The sequence below is a fragment of the Mobula birostris genome, chromosome 14, assembly GCF_030028105.1.
Source record: "Mobula birostris isolate sMobBir1 chromosome 14, sMobBir1.hap1, whole genome shotgun sequence".
Lineage (NCBI taxonomy): Eukaryota > Metazoa > Chordata > Chondrichthyes > Myliobatiformes > Myliobatidae > Mobula > Mobula birostris.
Window position 1 is genome coordinate 9,988,951 of NC_092383.1, and position 19,159 is coordinate 10,008,109.

General features: G+C 42.4%; 1 protein-coding gene across 5 annotated transcripts in view; it reads right to left on the minus strand.

Moving 5' to 3' along the window:
- akap13 (A-kinase anchoring protein 13) overlaps positions 1-19,159 on the minus strand; it is a 561,754-nt gene that overhangs the window by 122,300 nt on the left and 420,295 nt on the right. For all 5 annotated transcript variants that reach the window (XM_072278084.1, XM_072278087.1, XM_072278081.1 and 2 more), the window contains one exon: positions 18,424-18,559. In XM_072278084.1, coding sequence (XP_072134185.1) covers positions 18,424-18,559 — 136 coding nt within the window. The remainder of the gene's footprint in view (positions 1-18,423; positions 18,560-19,159) is intronic.

Sequence of the window (19,159 nt, forward strand, 5' to 3'; positions counted from 1 at the left end):
TTTTTAAATCTATTCAATATACGTAATTGATTTACTTGTTTATTTATTATTATTTTATTCATTTTTTTTCTCTGCTAGATTATGTATTGCATTGAACTGCTGCTGATAAGTTAATGAATTTCACGTCACACGCCAGTTATAATAAACCTGATTCTGATTCATACTCAATTCGAGTATGAATTACTATTATTACTCATTTACAGAAGACTCAGGCTTTAATCAGACTAGAAGTTCTAAGTAAACCTCAAGTTGCTTTTGTAGAACTCAGTGACTGCTGCAAGAGTTTTTATGAATTTTTAAAGCCCAGCTGAGGGGTGGGGAGAACTGATTTGAACTCTAGCTTGGTCACTGGTCTCACTGCACAAAGTTCTGATCGAATCCTTTTTGAATGAATCCACTGTGATATTTGGCCAAATTTGGCTCAGGGAATTCCAGTTCCAACTCCTAGCTTTTGTTGCGTTAATTGACCAAGGACAGCAGCCATGAAACTGCAGTGTTCCGGAATTCAGGGAAATAATATTTACTAGGATTCCCGTATTCAGTCTTTTTTTTTATCCACCGGAGATGCAAGAGATAACAGATGCTGAAATCTGGATCAAAAATGTGCTGTATGAGGACCTCCTGCTGAAGGATACCTTGAGGCTCTGCTCTGTCTTACTATATGTGGATCTGCGTATTTGCACAGTCAGCCCTATGGCTATCACGATTTATTTTCACCTACCTACCTTTACATTTTACACACTGAGCAATTAATCGTTGCCTGCAAAACTGTGATCACAGATGAACCAACCCTTTAACTGAACTTCCTGTCAATAATTTGCCTGCTGTAACCGTATATATTGGCTGTCACATGTTGAAACTTTCATGCAAAACACTCTCCTTATAATGCGTGAAGGTGGATTTACTTGCAAAGTCAATCGAGGCATTAGACCTATACTAATTGTAGCAAGTTTAATAGCCATGCATGCGCCCACGTGAACACATACAGAGCAGCCGAATTTGGCTAGATAATCAAGTAAACAGATACAAGCTACACGGTGGGGGTGACACAAGGGATATGGTCAACAGATTAACATCTGCTCTGCAACACATGAGCGAATCATAAGTGATGACAAATCAGCATAGAAGAGGGAGGTTGGAAATCTGGATGAATGGTGCTACAACAACTTCTCACTTAATGTCAGCAAAATCAAAGAGCTGATTACCGACTAAAGGAGGTCCATCAGCCAGTCCTCCTTAGAGGAATGGAGGTAGAGAGGGTCAGTAACGTTGAATTCCTTGGTGTCAATATATCAGAGAATCTGTCCTGTCATTACAAAGAAGGCACGATAGTGCCACTACTTAGAAGTTTGCGTAGATTCAACATGTCACCAAAAACTTCGACAAACTTCTCTGGATACACATCGGAGAGTACTCTAACTGGTTGCATCATGACCTGGTATGGAAACACCAATACCCAGGAACAGAAAAGATTACAGGAGGTAGAGGATGCAGCCCAGACCATCAGAGGCAAAGCACATTCCACTACAGAGCACAAGAAAGCAGCATCCATCATCGAGGACCCCAACAATCCAGGCCGTGCTCTCTTCTCACGACCACCATCGGCCAGGAGTTGCAGCTCTCACCCTACCAGGTTCAGAAAGAGTTATTACTCTACAACAATCAGGCTCCCGAACCAGTGTGGATCACTTCACTCATCACTATTCTGAACAGACTGTACGGTGATAGACTCACTTCCAAGGACTCTTTATTACTCATGTTCTCTGTTATTTTCAAAAATTTGCACAGATTGTCTTCTCTTGCACACTAGGTGTCTAGCAGTCTTTGTGTCTGTTTATGTATAGCTTTGCAAAAAAAAAATCTATGGTATTTCTTTTTCCTGTAAATGCCTGCAAGAAAATGAATCTCTAGGTACCTTACAATACCTTGAAAAGTAAATTCAGCCCCAACCCTTTGATCACATAAATTAGTACTACAAACAGTTACTTTGATCAATTTAACTGAGAACTTTAATTTGTGAATCACATGCTCCTTTTTTCACAGTAGAGCCCAAAAACAGGGAAAATTGTAAAGCATGAAAATCTAAAAAATCAAAAACTGAAATGTCAGCAGTTGAAGGGTATTCGTCCCCCTTTGGTCACTAGTTAGCTGAACCACCTCTCGCAGCTATTACAGCCAGTAGTCTTTTTCGATAAGTCTCTATTAGCTTTGCACGATGTGATAGAGCAAGATTTGCCCATTTCTCCTTGCAAAATTACTCAAGCTGTGCCAGGTTAGTTGCGTTTAGGATCAGGACTCTGAGTGGGCCACTCAAGGACATCAATTTTATTCATTTGAAGCCACACCATGCTTGGTCTGACAGTGTGCTTTGGATCATTGTCCTGCTGAAAGACGAATTTCCTCCTCAGTTTAAGCTTTCTGGCAGAGGCTAGCAGATTTTTTTCCAGGATTTCTGTATTTAGCAGCATTCATCTTCTCATCAATCCGGACCAGATTTATTGTCCCTGTTGCTGTAAAGCATCCCCATAGTATATTTCCACTTCCAGCATACTTTGCAGTCGGGATGGTGTTACCTGGTTGATGCACAGCATTAGATTTACGCCACACGTACTGCTTGGTGTTGAGGCCAAGTTGTTCCACTTTAGTCTCAGCTGACCACAAGACCTTCTTCCATGTCTTTACAGTATCTTCTAAGTGACACTTTGCAAAGTCTTTATAGGCAAGGATATGCTTTCGTTTTTAGCCACGGCTTCTTCCTTGCCACTCTTCCATAAATACCCTTTTTCTGCAAGGTCTTAGAGATTGTAGAGCCATGAACATCATCTCCAGTTGCAGCCACTGACTTTTGCAGCTCACTCAGAATGACTGCTGGCACTACAGCAGTCTCACTTCAAGTGCCATTCTTCTCTGGTGACTAAATTTAGAGGGACAGTGACCTAGACAGTGTGGCTGTGGTTTCATATTATTTCTACTTTTTCACGATGGAATGCACTGAGTTCCGAGGTATGTTCAGTGCCTTTGAGATGGTCTTGTACCCTTCCCCAGATATGTGCTTCCTTATTATCATTTCCCTGACTTGCCTTGAATGTTCTTTTGTCTTCATTTCATTTAGACTGTTGAAAATCCATCACATACTGTTGGACCTTATAGAGATAGGGGGTGTCCTCCAACTTTCCACATCAACAAATTTGGTGAGTTGGTAAGGTAATAGACAGTATTGCACCTGAGGAAAGTTAGAGGAAGGGATGAATACCTTTTCAACCTCAATTTTGTTTTTTGATTTTTAGTAAATGGTTGACAGCTTTTGGAATTTTTCTTCTGATTTGACATGATGCACAATGTTTTGTAGATGAACTGAAAAATCCCACTTTAATATATTTTAGATTTAGAAAATGAGACAGAAAACGTGAAAAATTGTTGTGGAGGTGGGAAGTGCTGAATACTCTTTCAAGGCAATGTACAGGTATAGAAGCCTTGATAATTAATGTACTTTGAACTTTGATTTGGGAGTTCGCTCACTTCATGTGAAAGATACAGGTCTTTGGGCTTATTGAGTCTGTGCTGACTATTAACCACCCATTTATACCAATCCCATATTTTGGTCTTCCAAATTCTCATCAGTTCCAACCCCATTCTACCACTCACCTACATTCAAGGGAGAATTTACAGTTGCCGTTCACCTTTTGGAATGCTGGAGGAAACTGAAGCTCTGGAGGAAGCCCAGGGGGAACACGAAAACTCCACACAGACAGGTGAGCCAGTCAGGATTTTTACCAGGGTCTGTGATGTGGTGAGGCAGCTGTTCTACTAGCTGTGCCAATCTAAGTACTTGTGGGTTCAGATTCACTCCTGAGATCTGACAAAGTTGAAACTTTACCACCTTACTGATTTTTGGATGATCTATTAAATTAAGATCACGTCCTCCCTCTCCAGGTGGACTGAAAACTACCTCATTGCATCACCTCAAAGAGCAGAGGCGCTCTGCTCTGATACTTCTCTGTCAACTGATGTCATGAGGAAAAGTTTGCAGTTGGATTTACACTACTCTTCTATTGGAACAAATAGATGGCAGCATTTCCTACATGACAATAGCTATCTCGTGAAAATTACCTCAGTGACTGTGAAGGACAATGCAAAAGGCACCACAGAACTGTGTCTGTTGCTCTGCCTTCAAACTGATAAACAGCATATGCACATGCCTACACAGACGCCACGTGCACACACAGATACATATACAGCTAGCATATACTGGCCATCTCTGACAACTCCCAAAGCTTGGTTAAAATTCAAGTACCGTACTGGATCCAGAGTAAAAGAGGAAACATCGCAAATACTCGGCAGCTGAGACAGCGCTTGCTTAAGTTAACAGTTCTGATGAAGGGCCTCGGCCCAAAACGTCACTGTTTATTCCTCTCTGACCGGCTGAGTTCCTCCAGCATTTTGTGTGTGTTGACAGATCTGGTTGGAGACCCTTCAGCAGAACAGACTGATGTAGGGTCATTGACCTGAAATGGTAACTCAAGTGCTGCCTGACCTGATTCTTTTTCTGCTTATAAATTTTGGACATACAAGATTGGCAGTTTTCTGCTCCCAAAGTGTAGCCACTAGGTCCCCAACTCTAAAAAAAAACAATGAACCAGGTGGATTAATGACTACAACTACACTCGTGGGTCACCTATGTTAGAATTTCCTTTGCTTTGATATTGCAGATTTATTTAAGTAGTTGTATGTAAATACCTCAGATGAGATTTGAACTTATAGGACAGTAGGTAAATAGATTGGCACAACATTGTGGCCCGAATGGTTTGTACTGTGCTGTAGTTCAGTGTTCTACACTTTGTTGTGACAAATCACCGGCTGCCTGTCCTTTGTCACCTTGTTTGTTCCATTATGGTTATCTGGTATAGTCTGCCATGGAGAACCCAGCTCCCAGTTTACCGATATGACCCAATGTAATGAAACGACCTTCTCATTGAAGGCAGCAAGCTTCACTCGCACCATGATAAAGCACCATCACCACCCAGAAGTCAACTAGAAGTAAGTATACAGTACTGTGCAAAAATCTTAAGCACATGCATATAGCTAGAGTGCCTAAGGCTTTTGCACAGTAATGTATTTATGAACTTGGAGCAGAGAGCAAGTTTGTAAATCTGTTGGGAGCAAAGGATGTTGGAAATGGTGAGGGTCGAACACTGAGGGACGGGTGTGGGACAGGTGGCAGAGAAGGAGTGTCAGGGGCAGGGATTTGGCGCGGGTGCAGATACACCCAGCCCTGATACACCAGATACGGCAATTTGATTCCAACAATTGGTTTATTGATCATTACAGAATGTCATTCTGGTGCTTCCCACTCCCTCTCCTCCCCCTACCCCTTTTCCAAATCCTGGTTCCTCTCTTCCTGCCCCACTTCCCACTCTCAGTCCACAACAGAGACCCATATCAGAATCAGGTTTATCATCCCTCCCATATATCATGAAATTTGCTTTTTTTTGCAACAGCAGTACAATGCAATACATTAAATTACTACAGTACTGTGCAAAACTGTTAGGTACCCTAGCTATATTTATGCACCTAAGACTTTTGTACGGTACTATAGATAGTAAATACTACGGTTCTAATGGATGTAGATAAACAGAGGGACGCTGGGGCTCCGTGAATATGGGAATACAGTTAGAGAGTAAACAAGGCATGTGGCATATGTGGTTTCATAGAATATAGAAACTGAGATGTTATGTTGCAACTTTACATAACTGGTTAGATCAAACTTGGAGTGTTATGTGTAGTTCTGGTCACCTCAGATATAGCTGTGCTGGAGAGAGTGCGGAACAGACTCACCAGGCTGTTGCCTGGATTTGCAAACTCCACTTGTGGGAAGGACTGGGTAGCCTGGGCTTGTTTTCTCTTAAATGAAAGGAAGCTGAGGGGTGTCCTTATAAAGGTGTATAAAATAAAAATGCATAGTTTGGGTAAACACAAAGAGATTCTGCAGAAGCTGGAAAAGCAGAACAAAACACTGGAGGAACTGTCAGGCAGGCAATGGTGACTGGATGGACGGTCAGTTTCTTTTCCTATGAAGGATATCAAAAAACAAGAGGGCACAGGCCTAAGGTAAGAAGTTGGAATTTTATGAGGTACTTGAGGGAAAATATTTTTCTTCCACAGAGATATTGCTATCTGGAACCCACTGCAAGAATGCTGGTGGGTTTATGAGACATTTAGGCAACATTTAAATGGATAAGACATAGAAGGATAGAGATCGAATGTGGGTGAATAGGCATGATTGTGATGGGCCAAAGAGCACAGCTATGGTTGTTTGATTCAAAGATGTTAGAGTGCTTGGGAGCTTCAGATGCCTGAGAATGTCTTTGACATTAAACATTTTTGAATGTTCGTCAATGAATCAAAAATGTATTATCTTGCACATTTACCACTCTAACAAGCATTTTTGCACATCAGGAGTTAAATCCAAGTTAAATGGTATAATCAATAGCTAATAATTAATCCAAGTTAAATAATATAACCAAAATACCAAAAGTATAACAAAATTTCCTGATAGAAATATCTAAAGCTATGAGAGGCATTGAGTTGACTGCTGCCAGGGTGTTGGTGGTGACAAATACGACAGAGGCCTTTCGTAAGCATAAACATGCACTGAGAATGGACATTGTGCAGTGTAGTTAGGAATTTAATTACTCATTCGATTAGTTCATCATAACATCATGGGCCGAAGGGCCTGTTTCTGTGTTGTACTGTTCTATGTTTAAATAGAACCCAGGAGATAAGGTCTTTCCTACATGGGAGGGTACTGCAGTGCTTGAAGATTTAACCCAGCAGAAACTCAGCTGCACATTTCCCAACACTCCTACACAAAGTGCAGGAGGAACTCAGCAGGTCAGGCAGCATCTATGGAGGGAAATAAACAGTCGATGTTTCAGGCTGACACTCTTTGTCAGGTCTGGTTGCGATTTCCTCACTGCATCTGGAATACTGTGTGACACTTTGAACCACGTAGGAGGTTCAGGGTGTCCTGTTTTGGAAGCTGGCCGGTGGAACCACGACACTTGGAGGCCGTACAATGCAGCAGGGACTGAGAGCCAGCACAAGCAACGAACTCATTCTGACACTGCCCATCAGCACTGCACAATTTAAAGTTCAGACAAGCACCACCATAACCACAAAGTGTTAAGAAACAAAGATTGTGTTAAGAATTACAAGTTGCATTCTGCCTTGCTACTTCGCTTTCCAGTGGCAATAAGGCACAAATTATACAGCAAGAATTCAGCGTCTCATTCTGACCCAAACCTTAATAATATATCTCGGCACAACAGGGACGATGGAAAGACCACTTTTCCCTGCCTGTCACTCTGAATATTGTTGTTTTACATCATTACATGCTCATAACAAGACAACTACTGCTTCACAAATAAATGCTTGTTTATTTGATCTAAGGGTATGTATGATTTCCTCAGACCGTTGTACTCAGTGTAAAATTCTACAAGGTCTGATCTTTATGTAAAGACTAACGCACTGCAGATCCAGTTAGAAGGGTACTTTTAGTTTGTTACTACAGAAACTTCCATTTACATAAACCTCACTGAACACTTTTAACCATCTTTGAGGAACAGAAACAAAACCATATGTAAAAGATAGTTTTAAGAGAACACAGGCACACTGAAATATTAGACGCTAAGTCTGAAGATGTAAGACTATTACAACACAGAATATAAACAGGAAACCAAGCAACGGCAGCCAGCATGAAGACGTTTACAGACAAGAACATTTAAACTTCTGTCTCTAAACTGACACGGCAACAAATCAACCACTGCTCCGAATCAACCGTTCACCTACCATCTTGAAAGGACTCATCTGTGGTAAAGACAGTCTCATCCACGACATAATTAGGATCAGGAGAAATCTTCTTTCAACATGCTAGTTGCAAAAGAGAAATGGGCTGGCTGTCTCGATTTGCCATGACGTGCTTCTCAGTCAGAGGAAGTTGGGGTTGAGGGGGGAGGCTGCCTTTTTGGGCTCACATAGTAAATTGTTTAGAAGCATTAAGCCAAATCGAATATTCCTGCACTCATTATGACCTAAAGCATTTTTGGTGCCTTCCTAATGATTCTTTCAAGCAGATAAATTACTGCACATCCTTCATTTTGAATGAAATTAAATTTATAACTCCGCAAAACACTCTTGTTTGATAAATGTGCAATTCCCTTTTGTTTAGAAGGGCATTTTTCAATGCAGCTTGTTAAATAGCTATGATGACTGAATAAGAAGAAGGATGCACTTTCAGTAATAGAAACAAGTTCAAGTCCCCCCAAAGCATCCTATTTGATTGGCATCGCACCCCCCACCCTGGATATCCCCCTGCCATCTGCCCCCCCCACCCCATGGCGTAGTGGTCAGCACAACGCTTTACAGTACCAGTGACCCGGGTTCAATTCCCGCCATTGCCTGTAAGGAGTTTGCACGTTCTTCCTGTGACCGCATGGGTTTCCTCCGGGAGCCCCGGTTTCCTCCCACAGTCCAAAGACGTACTGGTTGGTAGGTTAATTGGACGTTGTAAATGACCCTGTGATTAGGCTAGGATTAAATCAGCAGTTACTGGGTGGTGTGGCTCGAGGGGCCGGGGGGGTGGGGGGCCTGGTCCACACTGTATCTCAATAAACAATAAAAACTTATTCACCCAGGCCACTCTGGCAGGAGCTGGCAAACAGCAACCTCTCCCAATAATGAGGACGTGGATCTCCTCTACCACTGAGGAGGACCTGCAGATGGTGTCATCATCACTACCTACACGTTCCCCTCCAAGCTGCCCACCATCCTGATTTGTAAATACTTACCCTTTCCTTCATCATCACTGGGTATAATAAGGCCTCCCTGACAGTATTATAGGAGGACTGCCGAGGTTCAAGGTGGCACCTTGCCACCAGCTCCTCAAGGATGAACAGGGAAATTGGGTTTCGTCACAGTTGCATCAACCAAGAATAGAGATAGATATAACAATATAAAACTAAAAATAATTAAATAATAATATGTAAATTATGCCAGGAAATAAGTCCAGGACCAGCCTATTCAGGGTGTCTGACCCTCCAAGGGAGGAGTTGTAAAGTTTGATGGCCACAGGCAGGAATGACTTCCTATGACGCTCTGTGTTGCATCTCGGTGGAATGAGTCTCTGGCTGAATATACTCCTGTGCCCAACCAGTACATTATGTAGTGGATGGGAGACATTGTCCAAGATGGCATGCAACTTGGACAGCATCCTCTTTTCAGATACCACCGTCAGAGAGTCCAGTTCCATCCCCACAACATCACTGGCCTTACGAATGAGTTTGTTGATTCTGTTGGTGTCTGCTACCCTCAGCCTGCTGCCCCAGCACACAACAGCAAACATGATCGCACTGGCCACCACAGACTCGTAGAACATTCTCAGCATCGTCCGACAGATGTTAAAGGACCTCAGTCTCCTCAAGAAATAGAGATGGCTCTGACCCTTCTTGTAGACAGCCTCAGTGTTCTTTGAGCAGTCCAGCTTACTGTCAATTTGTATCCCCAGGTATTTGTAATCCTTCACCATATCCACACTGACCCCCTAGATGGAAACAGGGGTCACCGGTGCCTTAGCCCTTGTCAGGTCTACCACCAGCTCCTTAGTCTTTTTCACATTAAGCTGCAGCTAATTCTGCTCACACCATGTGACAAAGTTTCCTACCGTAGCCCTGAACTCAGCCTCATCTCTCTTGCTGATGCATCCAACTATGGCAGAGTCATCAGAAAACTTCTGAAGATGGCAAGACTCTGTGATTGGGGGCATTTGACAACTAGGCAACCACTGAACAGTTTCATAACACAGGGTTAAGACTTTAAGACATTCCTGAGAGCTGTTGGTATAGCTCAGCACATCAAAGAAACCAGCTTCAGGAAGGGTAAGACAAGTGAGCATGAACCAATCCTCATAGAGGGATCAGAAGTAGAGAGAGAGAGAGATAGAGATAGAGATAGAGAGATAGAGAGAGATAGAGAGAGATAGAGAGAGATAGAGAGAGATAGAGAGAGATAGAGAGAGAGAGAGATAGAGAGAGATAGAGAGAGATAGAGAGAGATAGAGATAGAGATAGATAGAGATAGATAGAGATAGAGAGATAGAGATAGAGAGACAGAGAGAGAGAGAGAGATAGAGATAGAGATAGAGAGATAGAGAGATAGAGAGAGAGAGATAGAGATAGAGAGAGAGATAGAGATAGAGAGAGAGAGATAGATATTTCAAATTCCTATGTGTCAAGATTACTAAACATCTAACCTGGTCCCAACATATTGATGCAGCGATAAATCAGGCAAGACAGTGGCTATAGTTCATTAGGAGTTTGAAGAGATCTGGTTTGTCACCTAAACCACTCAAACTACTATAGATGTAACATGGACAGTATTCTGACAGGCTGCACCACGGTCTGGTATGGGGGTGGGGGCTACTGCAGAAGACCAAACAAAGCTATAAGGCTGTAAAATTAGTCAGCTCCATCTTGGGCACTAGCCTCTGTAGTATCCAAGACATCTCCAAGGAGCGGTGCCGCAGAAAGGCAACATCCACTATTAAGGACCCCCATCACCCAGGGCATGCCCTCTTCTCATTGTTACCATCAGGTAGGAGGTACAGATTGCTGAAGGTACACACTCAGCGATTCAGGAACAGCTTCTTCCCCTCTGCCACACAATTCCTATATGGACATTGAACCCATGAACACTACCCCACTTTTAAAAAAATACATTGTTTCTGTTTTTGCACTATTTTTAATCTACTTAATATAAATATATACATTTAATCTTTTTTATTGATTTACTTATTTTTTTCTTTCAATATTTATCATTTATTGCATTTAATGCTGCTGCTAAGTTAATAAATTTCATGACACATGCTGGTGATAATAAACCTGATTCTGATTCAAAGGTTCATTTATTATCATCAAAGCATCTCTGCCTATACCTCTTGCTACCTCAGTAGAGCAGCCAGCATAATTAAAGCCCCCAGTCACCTTGCCAACTGTCTCTTCTCCCCTCTCCCACAGGCAAAAGCACTCACCAACAGGTGCAAGGACAGGTTCTACCCTTCTGCAATAAGACGAAGTTCCCTAGAATGATAAAACAAACTCAACCACCCAATATACCTCGTTATGATCTTTCACCTTGTTGTCTACCTACGTGGCACTTTCTTCTAGCTGTTACACTTTATTGTTATTGTTTTACCTTGTTCTGCCTCCCTCTGATCTCCATCCTCCTTCCCTTTCTTCCATGTCCTCACTCCTCTCCTCTCACCACCCAGCTTCTCATTTCAACCTCTATACTGCAACCATGCACCTCCCACCTCAACTCGTTTCACCTACCACTTACCATCATGCACTCCTCCTCTTCTCACCACCTTCTCATTCTGGCTTCCAGTACTGATGCGTGGACTCGGCCCGAGATGTTACCGTTTATTCTCCTCCATAGATGCTGCCTGACCTGCTGAGTTCCTCCAGCATTTCCCGTATGTTGCTGGCCGTTTCCAGCCGCAAACAGGAGAAAATCTGCAGATGCTGGAAATCCAAGCAACACACACACACACACACACAAAATGCTAGAGGAACTCAGCAGGCCAGGCAGCATCGATGGAAAAGAGTACAGTCGACATTTTGTGCCGAGCCCTGCTGAAGGGTCTTGGCCTGAAACGTCAACTGTACTCCTTTCCATAGATGCAAACATGAGGAAATCTGCAGATGCTGGAAATTCAAGCAACACACACAAAATGCTGGTGAAACGCGGCAGGCCAGGCAGTATCTATAGGAAGAGGCACAGTCGACGTTTCAGGCCAAGACCCTTCATCAGGACTTTTCATAGATGCTGGGTTCTTTCAACATTTTGTGTGTGTTGACTCTATCATGTGCTTGTTTTCCTATCAGAGTGCCAGCGTCTGCATTTATTTTTATTATTTTCATGGTCCGAGCTTCTTAAGGAATACTGAAGAGTAAACAGAATCATCCATTGTCGGGATTGACTTATAGGGAAAGATTGAATAGGTTAGGACTTTATTCCTTGGAACGTAGAAGATTGAGGGGAAATTTGATTGAGGTACACAAAGTTATGAGGGGTATAGATAGGGTAAACGCAAGCAGGTTTTTTTTTCCATTGAGGTTGGATGGGACTACAACTGGAGGTGATAGGTTAAAGGCGAAAGGTGAAAAGTTTAAGGGGAACACAAGGGAAATCTTCTTCACTCAGAGGGTTGTGAGAGTATGGAACAAGCTGTCTGCACAAGTGGTGTACAAGCTTGATATTAGTAGTTTGGGTAGGTCCATGAATGGGAGGGGTAAGGAGGGCTACGGTCCTGGTGCAGGTCAATGGCAACAGGCATATTAAATGCTTCAGCATGGACTAGGAGGACCGAAGGACCAGTTTTCTGTGCTGTATTTTTTAGTTACTCTGTGACATTATTCCATGTAATCCTGGAGGGGAAACCACATCAGCTCCACAGGTTCTCAGTGAGTGACGTGAAGCAACCCAAGAACTATGAATTATTCATGGGGAAAAACTGATTTTCATTCACAGTCATACAATTATAGAAAGAGACCTTTTGGTCCAAATTGACCAAGGCACCTAGCTGTGCAAGTCCTACGCTCCTGCATTTGGCCCACATCCTTCTAAATCAGGGGCTCCCAAACTGGGTCCACAGACCCCTTGCTTAAAGGTCCAAGGCATAAAAATAAGTTTGGGAACCCCTGCTCTAAACCTTTCCTGTCCATGAACCTGTCCAAATGCCTTTTACACGGTGTAATTATACCTACCTTCACCATTTCCCTGTCAGCTTGTTCCATGAACCTTTCCCCACCATGTGTGAAAAGTTTAATGGGAATACATTATCACGAGAGGAAGGGTAAACTTGGATTGGTTTTTCTGGAGTGCTGGAGGCTGAGGGGTTATCTGACAGAGGTTTATATGATTACGAGAACCACAGATAGAGTGGACAGAGTGTATCTGTTTCCCAGTGTTGAAATGTCTAGTACGAGAGGGCATACATTAAAGATGAGCGGGTGTCAGTTTAAGGGGGATGTGAGAGGTAAGTTTTATTTTACTCAGAGATGGGTAGATGCCTGGAATGCGCTGCCTGATACCGTGGTAGAGGCAAATAAATTAGAGGCTTTTAAGAGATGTTTGGATAGGCACATGGATATAAGGAAGATGGAGGGATATGGACATGGTGTAGGTAGGAGGGATCAGTGTTTGGGTGGTTTTAATTTGCATTTTAGCTGGTTTGAACAATATTGTGGGCCGAATGGCCTGTTCCTGGGCTGTACTCTTTTATGTTCTAACCCTCAAGTACCCTTTACGTCTTATCCCTCTCACCTTCAGCTGGCATGATGTGATTAAATTCTTGGCTAGAAGAAAATACAGTAACATATGGATTCCTCAAAGTCACCTACGGCCCCTGAATTATTGCAAATGCTTGCTTGGGAGGCAAAGACACACACAGCAAGATTCCAAGAACAGCAAATGCACGAATACCAAAGTAGTCTGCTTTAGTTCTTATTTCAGGAATGCTAAAACTTCCTCTCTCGATGGGATCACAGGTTCCTCTGAAGTCTACGTGAACAGACAGCAGATGCTGGAAGTCTGAATTAAACCAGAAAAAGCCCGGAAAGGATGAATGTAGAGAGGATGTTTCCATTAGTAGAAGAGTCCAGGTTCCAAAGGCACAGCTCAGAGAATTCCCTTTAAGACTGAAATGAGGAACTGAATCATACAATATTGAAGGTGGTGCAGGATAAAGACACCTCGGAAAATAACATATATAAAATGCAACATGGAAGAAAAAACTGCACAGCACAGAAAACTGGTCCTTCAGTCCATCTAGTCTATGCTGAAGCATTTAATATGCCTGTTGCCATTGACCTGCACCAGGACCATAGCCCTCCTTACCCCCGCCATTCATGGACCTACCCAAACTACTAATACTAAGCTTGTATGCACCACTTCTGCAGACAGCTTGTTCCATACTCTCAAACCCTCTGAGTGAAGAAGTTATCCCGTGTGTTCCCCCTTAAACTTTTCACCTTTCACCCTTAACCTATGACTTCCAGTTGTAGTCCCACCCAACCTCAGTGGAAAAGAACCTGCTTGCATTTACTATAACTGAAAGGGCTCTTCACTACCCTGTAACAATTACATTAGAATTATTATTCTATGCTTTCAATCAGTGTAAGTTCAAAGTTCAAAGCAAATTTATTATCAAAGTGTGTATAGGTCACCATATACTACCTTGAAGTTCATTTTCTTGGAGGTATCCACAGTAGAATGGAGAAAGGAGAAATACAATATAATCAATGAAAAACTACACACAAGGGCGTGTAAGTAGAAACTGCTGCTATATTGGCTTGAAGTCAATACAATGGGTATTCTACTTGCATGAGTTAATTAGTTATCAGCTCCATGTTAAAATGCAACACCTATTCAAACAGACAAACACAGAAGTGATTTATTAAGTCAACAGTTAATTATCAAACAACAAATCTAAAGAATGTTGGTTCTGATTACAAAGTGTAAGTCACCGTATAAACACAAGCAGCTCATGCTGATTTGCAGCTCTGAAAACCAAATGATTTGGCCGACTGATGAACCTTCTCCAGCACCTCTACAACTTCTTAGTAGACAGTGGTCTTCCTGCCACCTGAGGGTGTTGCTTTACCCCCTGGATCGTTTGCATCCTGGGACCTTGTTACCCTGTATTAACGGCATTCTTATTAGTTTGCTGCTCTTGTTCTTAATGACGCAGAGGTCAAAGGAAGTTACCTCAGAGTCAAAAGGTAACACAGCACAGAAACAGGCCTTCAGCCCATGCCAACCTAATTGCTCATCCATGCTGGTCCCACTTGCCCCATATCCTCCTAAATATTTTCTATCCATGTGGTTGCCCAACCGTCTTTTAAAAGTTGCTATTGGACCTGTCTCACTTCCTCTTGCAGCTCTTTCTACATCTGTACCACATTCTGTGTAAAGTTGTCCTTCAAGTTGGTATTAAAACTTACAGCTCTCAACTTAAATCTGGTTCTTGACTCCCCACACTTTGAAGAGGACAATGCATTCACCCTATCTGAGCCCCTCATTCACTTCTACAAGATCCAGCAATAAAACCCTAGCCAGGCCAACCACTCCTTTGTCTCAAGACTTGGAAACAACCAAATAAATCTTTACTACACTCAGGAAAGTTTTCCAGCTTAATAACTTATTTCCTGTACAAGGTGACCAAAACTGACACAATACGCCAAATGTGGCCTCACGAACATCTTGGATAACTTCAGCTTAACTGCAACATCTGGCAAGACCAGTGACCAACAACAGCATCTTGCAGACAGCTTACGAAACTACTGGATACTCTTCTTCTAAATATATTTCTCCTTTTTCTTCCAAACTGGGATCAATTGCGGCTGCAAGAATGCAATTTTTGGACTGACTGAATGATTTGGTGCTCCTATGATCCCCTGGGGGATTTGGTGTGGAGTGCAGTTATGGCTGTTCCTAATGGCAGAATATGAACCTGTAGTCAGCTCCATTATTCTGTGCTGATTAAAGTGCCCAGCAAGTTTAAAATTGATGAGGATGAGAGCAGAAAATGATTAGGTGTTTAGAACCCAATTTGACTGGTCTCTCTCTTGCTACTGTTGGCGGAAGGTGCAGGAGTCTTGGGTCCCATGATACAAGGTTCAATCGCCTTGGTGGTTCATGGCTCATGGCTGTGGACTCACTTTTGGCTGCTGTTTGATGTTTATTGTTCTCAGTGCTGAACCCGCTTTACTGTTTCTGTGATTTGACCGAGGTTTTCAGCTATTGACTCTTGTGCTGGCTTTAGTCGCCTCAGCGGCTTGTGACTGTAGACGCACTTTAGGGGATTCTACGGTTTGATGTTTAATGTTTTGTCTGTTACTTGTTTGTAAGATTTGTTCTTTTTCTTGCCCAGCTGATGTTCTTGATGTGTGAGATTTTTCTCTAATCAGGTTCTATGGTGTTTCCTCGTTTTGTTGCTGTCTGCAAGAAATGAATCTCAAGGTTGTATACTGTATACGTATTATGATAGTACATATACAGGTATCCCCTGCTTTCTGAACGTTCTCTTTACGACATTTCGCTTTTATGAAAGACCTACATTAGTACCTGTTTATGTTAACCGAACGACGATTTTCACTTTTACGAGAAAAGATGCTCGCTTTAAACTCGTGTTTACCCCAAGAAAGACTACCATGAAGCCTTGCACGGGCAGTTGTGCGCGCATGTGTGACGTGCGAATGAGTGTACGTGTGCATGCGTGACGTGCGTGTATGTGCCGATTTTTTTTTTGACAAATCAATTTTGGCTCAAACTTCCTGATTCTGTTAAGTGGAACTACACTGCACATACATTATTTCTACTTTATATCGGCTGTGTATTTATCATATCATTCCTGTTTATACTATATGTTAGTGTTATTTTAGATTTTATGTGCTATTTGGTAGGTTATTTTTTGGGTCTGCGAATGCTCAAAAAAATTTTCCATATAAATTAATGGTAATTGCTTCTTTGCTTTACGCTATTTCAGCTTACGAATGGTTTCATAGGAATGCTCCACATTCGGATAGTAGGGGAAACCTGTACTTTAACTTCCCAATGTCTATACTCGTCTGACCGATGAAGGCCAGCATGCCAAAAGTCTTCTTCACCACCCTGCTTATCAATACCTTTTCATAGTTTACATTCTTGGTTATGCACTTTGTCTGGAAATCCAAGGGTTTACTACTGACAGAATTACTGATATATGTGGGAAATGCTGGTCCATTGGAGAATACGAAATTTCAATGATCAGTGATCACTGATTGGGGCTCAATTCCTGCTGCTGTTTGTAAGGAGTTAATACGTTTTCCTTATGACTATCTGAGATTCATCCAAGTGCTCCGGTTTCCTCCCACATTCCAAAGACATGTAGGTGAGGGGTCAGTGAGTTGTGAGCATGCTCTGTTGGTGCTGGAAGCATGGTGTCACTTGACTGCCCCCAGCATGATACTTGGACTGTGTTGGTCATTGACACAAAACAACATGTTTGAATGTACACGTCACAAATAAAGCAAATATCAAAATCTTAAAACATGAGGGAACTGTGGCATGAGCCAAACTAGTTGGTCAGTACTCCAGAGGCCAGACCAACAACCCAGAACAAGAAGTTCAGATCCCAGCATGCCAACTATTCACTTTAATTAACAAAATGAGCAAGTCTCAATAATAGTGGACATAGCTTTGAATCAAAAAGCTGTCATAACTGAAAAAGAACTCTATAATATTTGAATATAATCTCAAGTTCTATTACAGCTGCATTTCTTACCTGCAACATTCAAAGTTGACAATAATATCATGGGAACAATTCCGCCTTTATAACCTTCTCCACAAACCAGAACTGAACATAGAATATGACAGCATAGTACAGGCACTTCAGCCCACTATACTGTACCAACCAGCTAACCTACTCCAAGATCAATCTTACCATTCCCTCCTGCAGAGTCCTCCATTTCCCAATTCATGTGCCAATCTAAATATCTCTTAAATGTCTCAAATGTATCCGCCTCTAGCACCACTCCTGGCAGCACTTTATCACTCTCTGTGTAAGAACTTACCTTTGACATCCTCCCCCCCCCCCCCCCCCATACTTACCTCCAATCACCTTAAAATTATGCCCCCTCGTATTAGCCATTTCTGTCCTGGTAAAAAAAAAAGCACTGACTGTCCACTCTAACTATGCCTTTTATGATCTTGTACATCTCTGTCAAATCATCCTAATTCTCTTTCACTCCAAAGGGAAAAGTTCGAGCTTTTCTTGTAGAGCAAGGTCTCTAATACAGTTTCCTGGTAAATCTCTTCTGCACCCTCTCGAAAGTTTCCACATCTTTCCAGTATTGAGGTGACCAGACCGAACACAATTCGCTACCTATGGATTAACCACTTTTATAGAGCAGCAACATTACCTCGAGGCTCTTGAACTCCGTCCCCTGAATAATAAAGGCCAAAGTGCCATATGCCTTCTTAACCACACTAATAACTTGTGTAGCAATTGTATACTGACTTTTTGTTCATCAGCAGAGGGTCATCATGGTGGTGTTTTGTAAAACGATTACTGCTGTACCATGCAGCGTTCACCACCATCTTGATAGGCAATTTTCAGGGTCTTGTCTCAAGAGCAAATTTGTGCAATGAAGTGCATCCCCCCATCTTCTCTGAACACAGTGACTTGGCTCTGCAGAAGTTGCCAAGGCCCTCCTACATGGTGGGTTATTGAAATGACACCCAACAGGATTCTAGGCCAACTAATACATAGGGCTTGTTTGTATCCTGATCTGGAACTAACCATGAAGATAGCTTCTCAGAACGTACCTTGTTCTTGTGCTTTCCACTTGACATTTTGTTTTTAATGTAGCTGAAAGTCCGATACACTTTAGTGCTGCTCTTTCCTTCCAAATCTTTTCTTGTAGGACTCTGTGGCAACTGGATATTATCCTCCTCTGAGATGCTGTGTAATGAGAGAAAAGACAATTGTTTCAAGTGACACTTTATGCCAGCTTCACTAAGAAATTTCTACATTGTGTATTGGGCAAATACAGGGATAATTTGGTAGGTCAAAGAGCTGGATGAGTTGAGACATGGAACGTATACAGAGAGGTAAGAGTGCCAGAAAAAGGTGTTTGTGGAGGTAAGGAAATAAATGAGGCAGCAGATAGGTAAACATGGAAGGAATGAAAGGATTCTTGTCCCAGGCTGAGCAAGGCTACAGGAAGCCAGGACCTTCAATGAGTACTCCTGGAAGAAAACTGAGAGCACGCTTGAGCAAAGGGGCAAAAATGAGCAAACATTCAGAAAGAACTTGCGGGAAGTGAGTGATTGCACTTCTGGTAAGACAGCAGCACGCTTGGTCGCAGCGGCCTCTCCGGGTCCAACAAATGGTGCAGATGTTCGTCTGAAAACATTTTACTAGTAATCACAAGACTGTCTTGGACATTGGCAATACAAAATGTTGCAAGTCCAGTTCACTGGTTCATTGGCAAGACAGCAGGGGAGCTGTGTGGCCTCAGAGACCAGGCTCTCATACTGTAGTGTTGCCTGTTCAGCCACC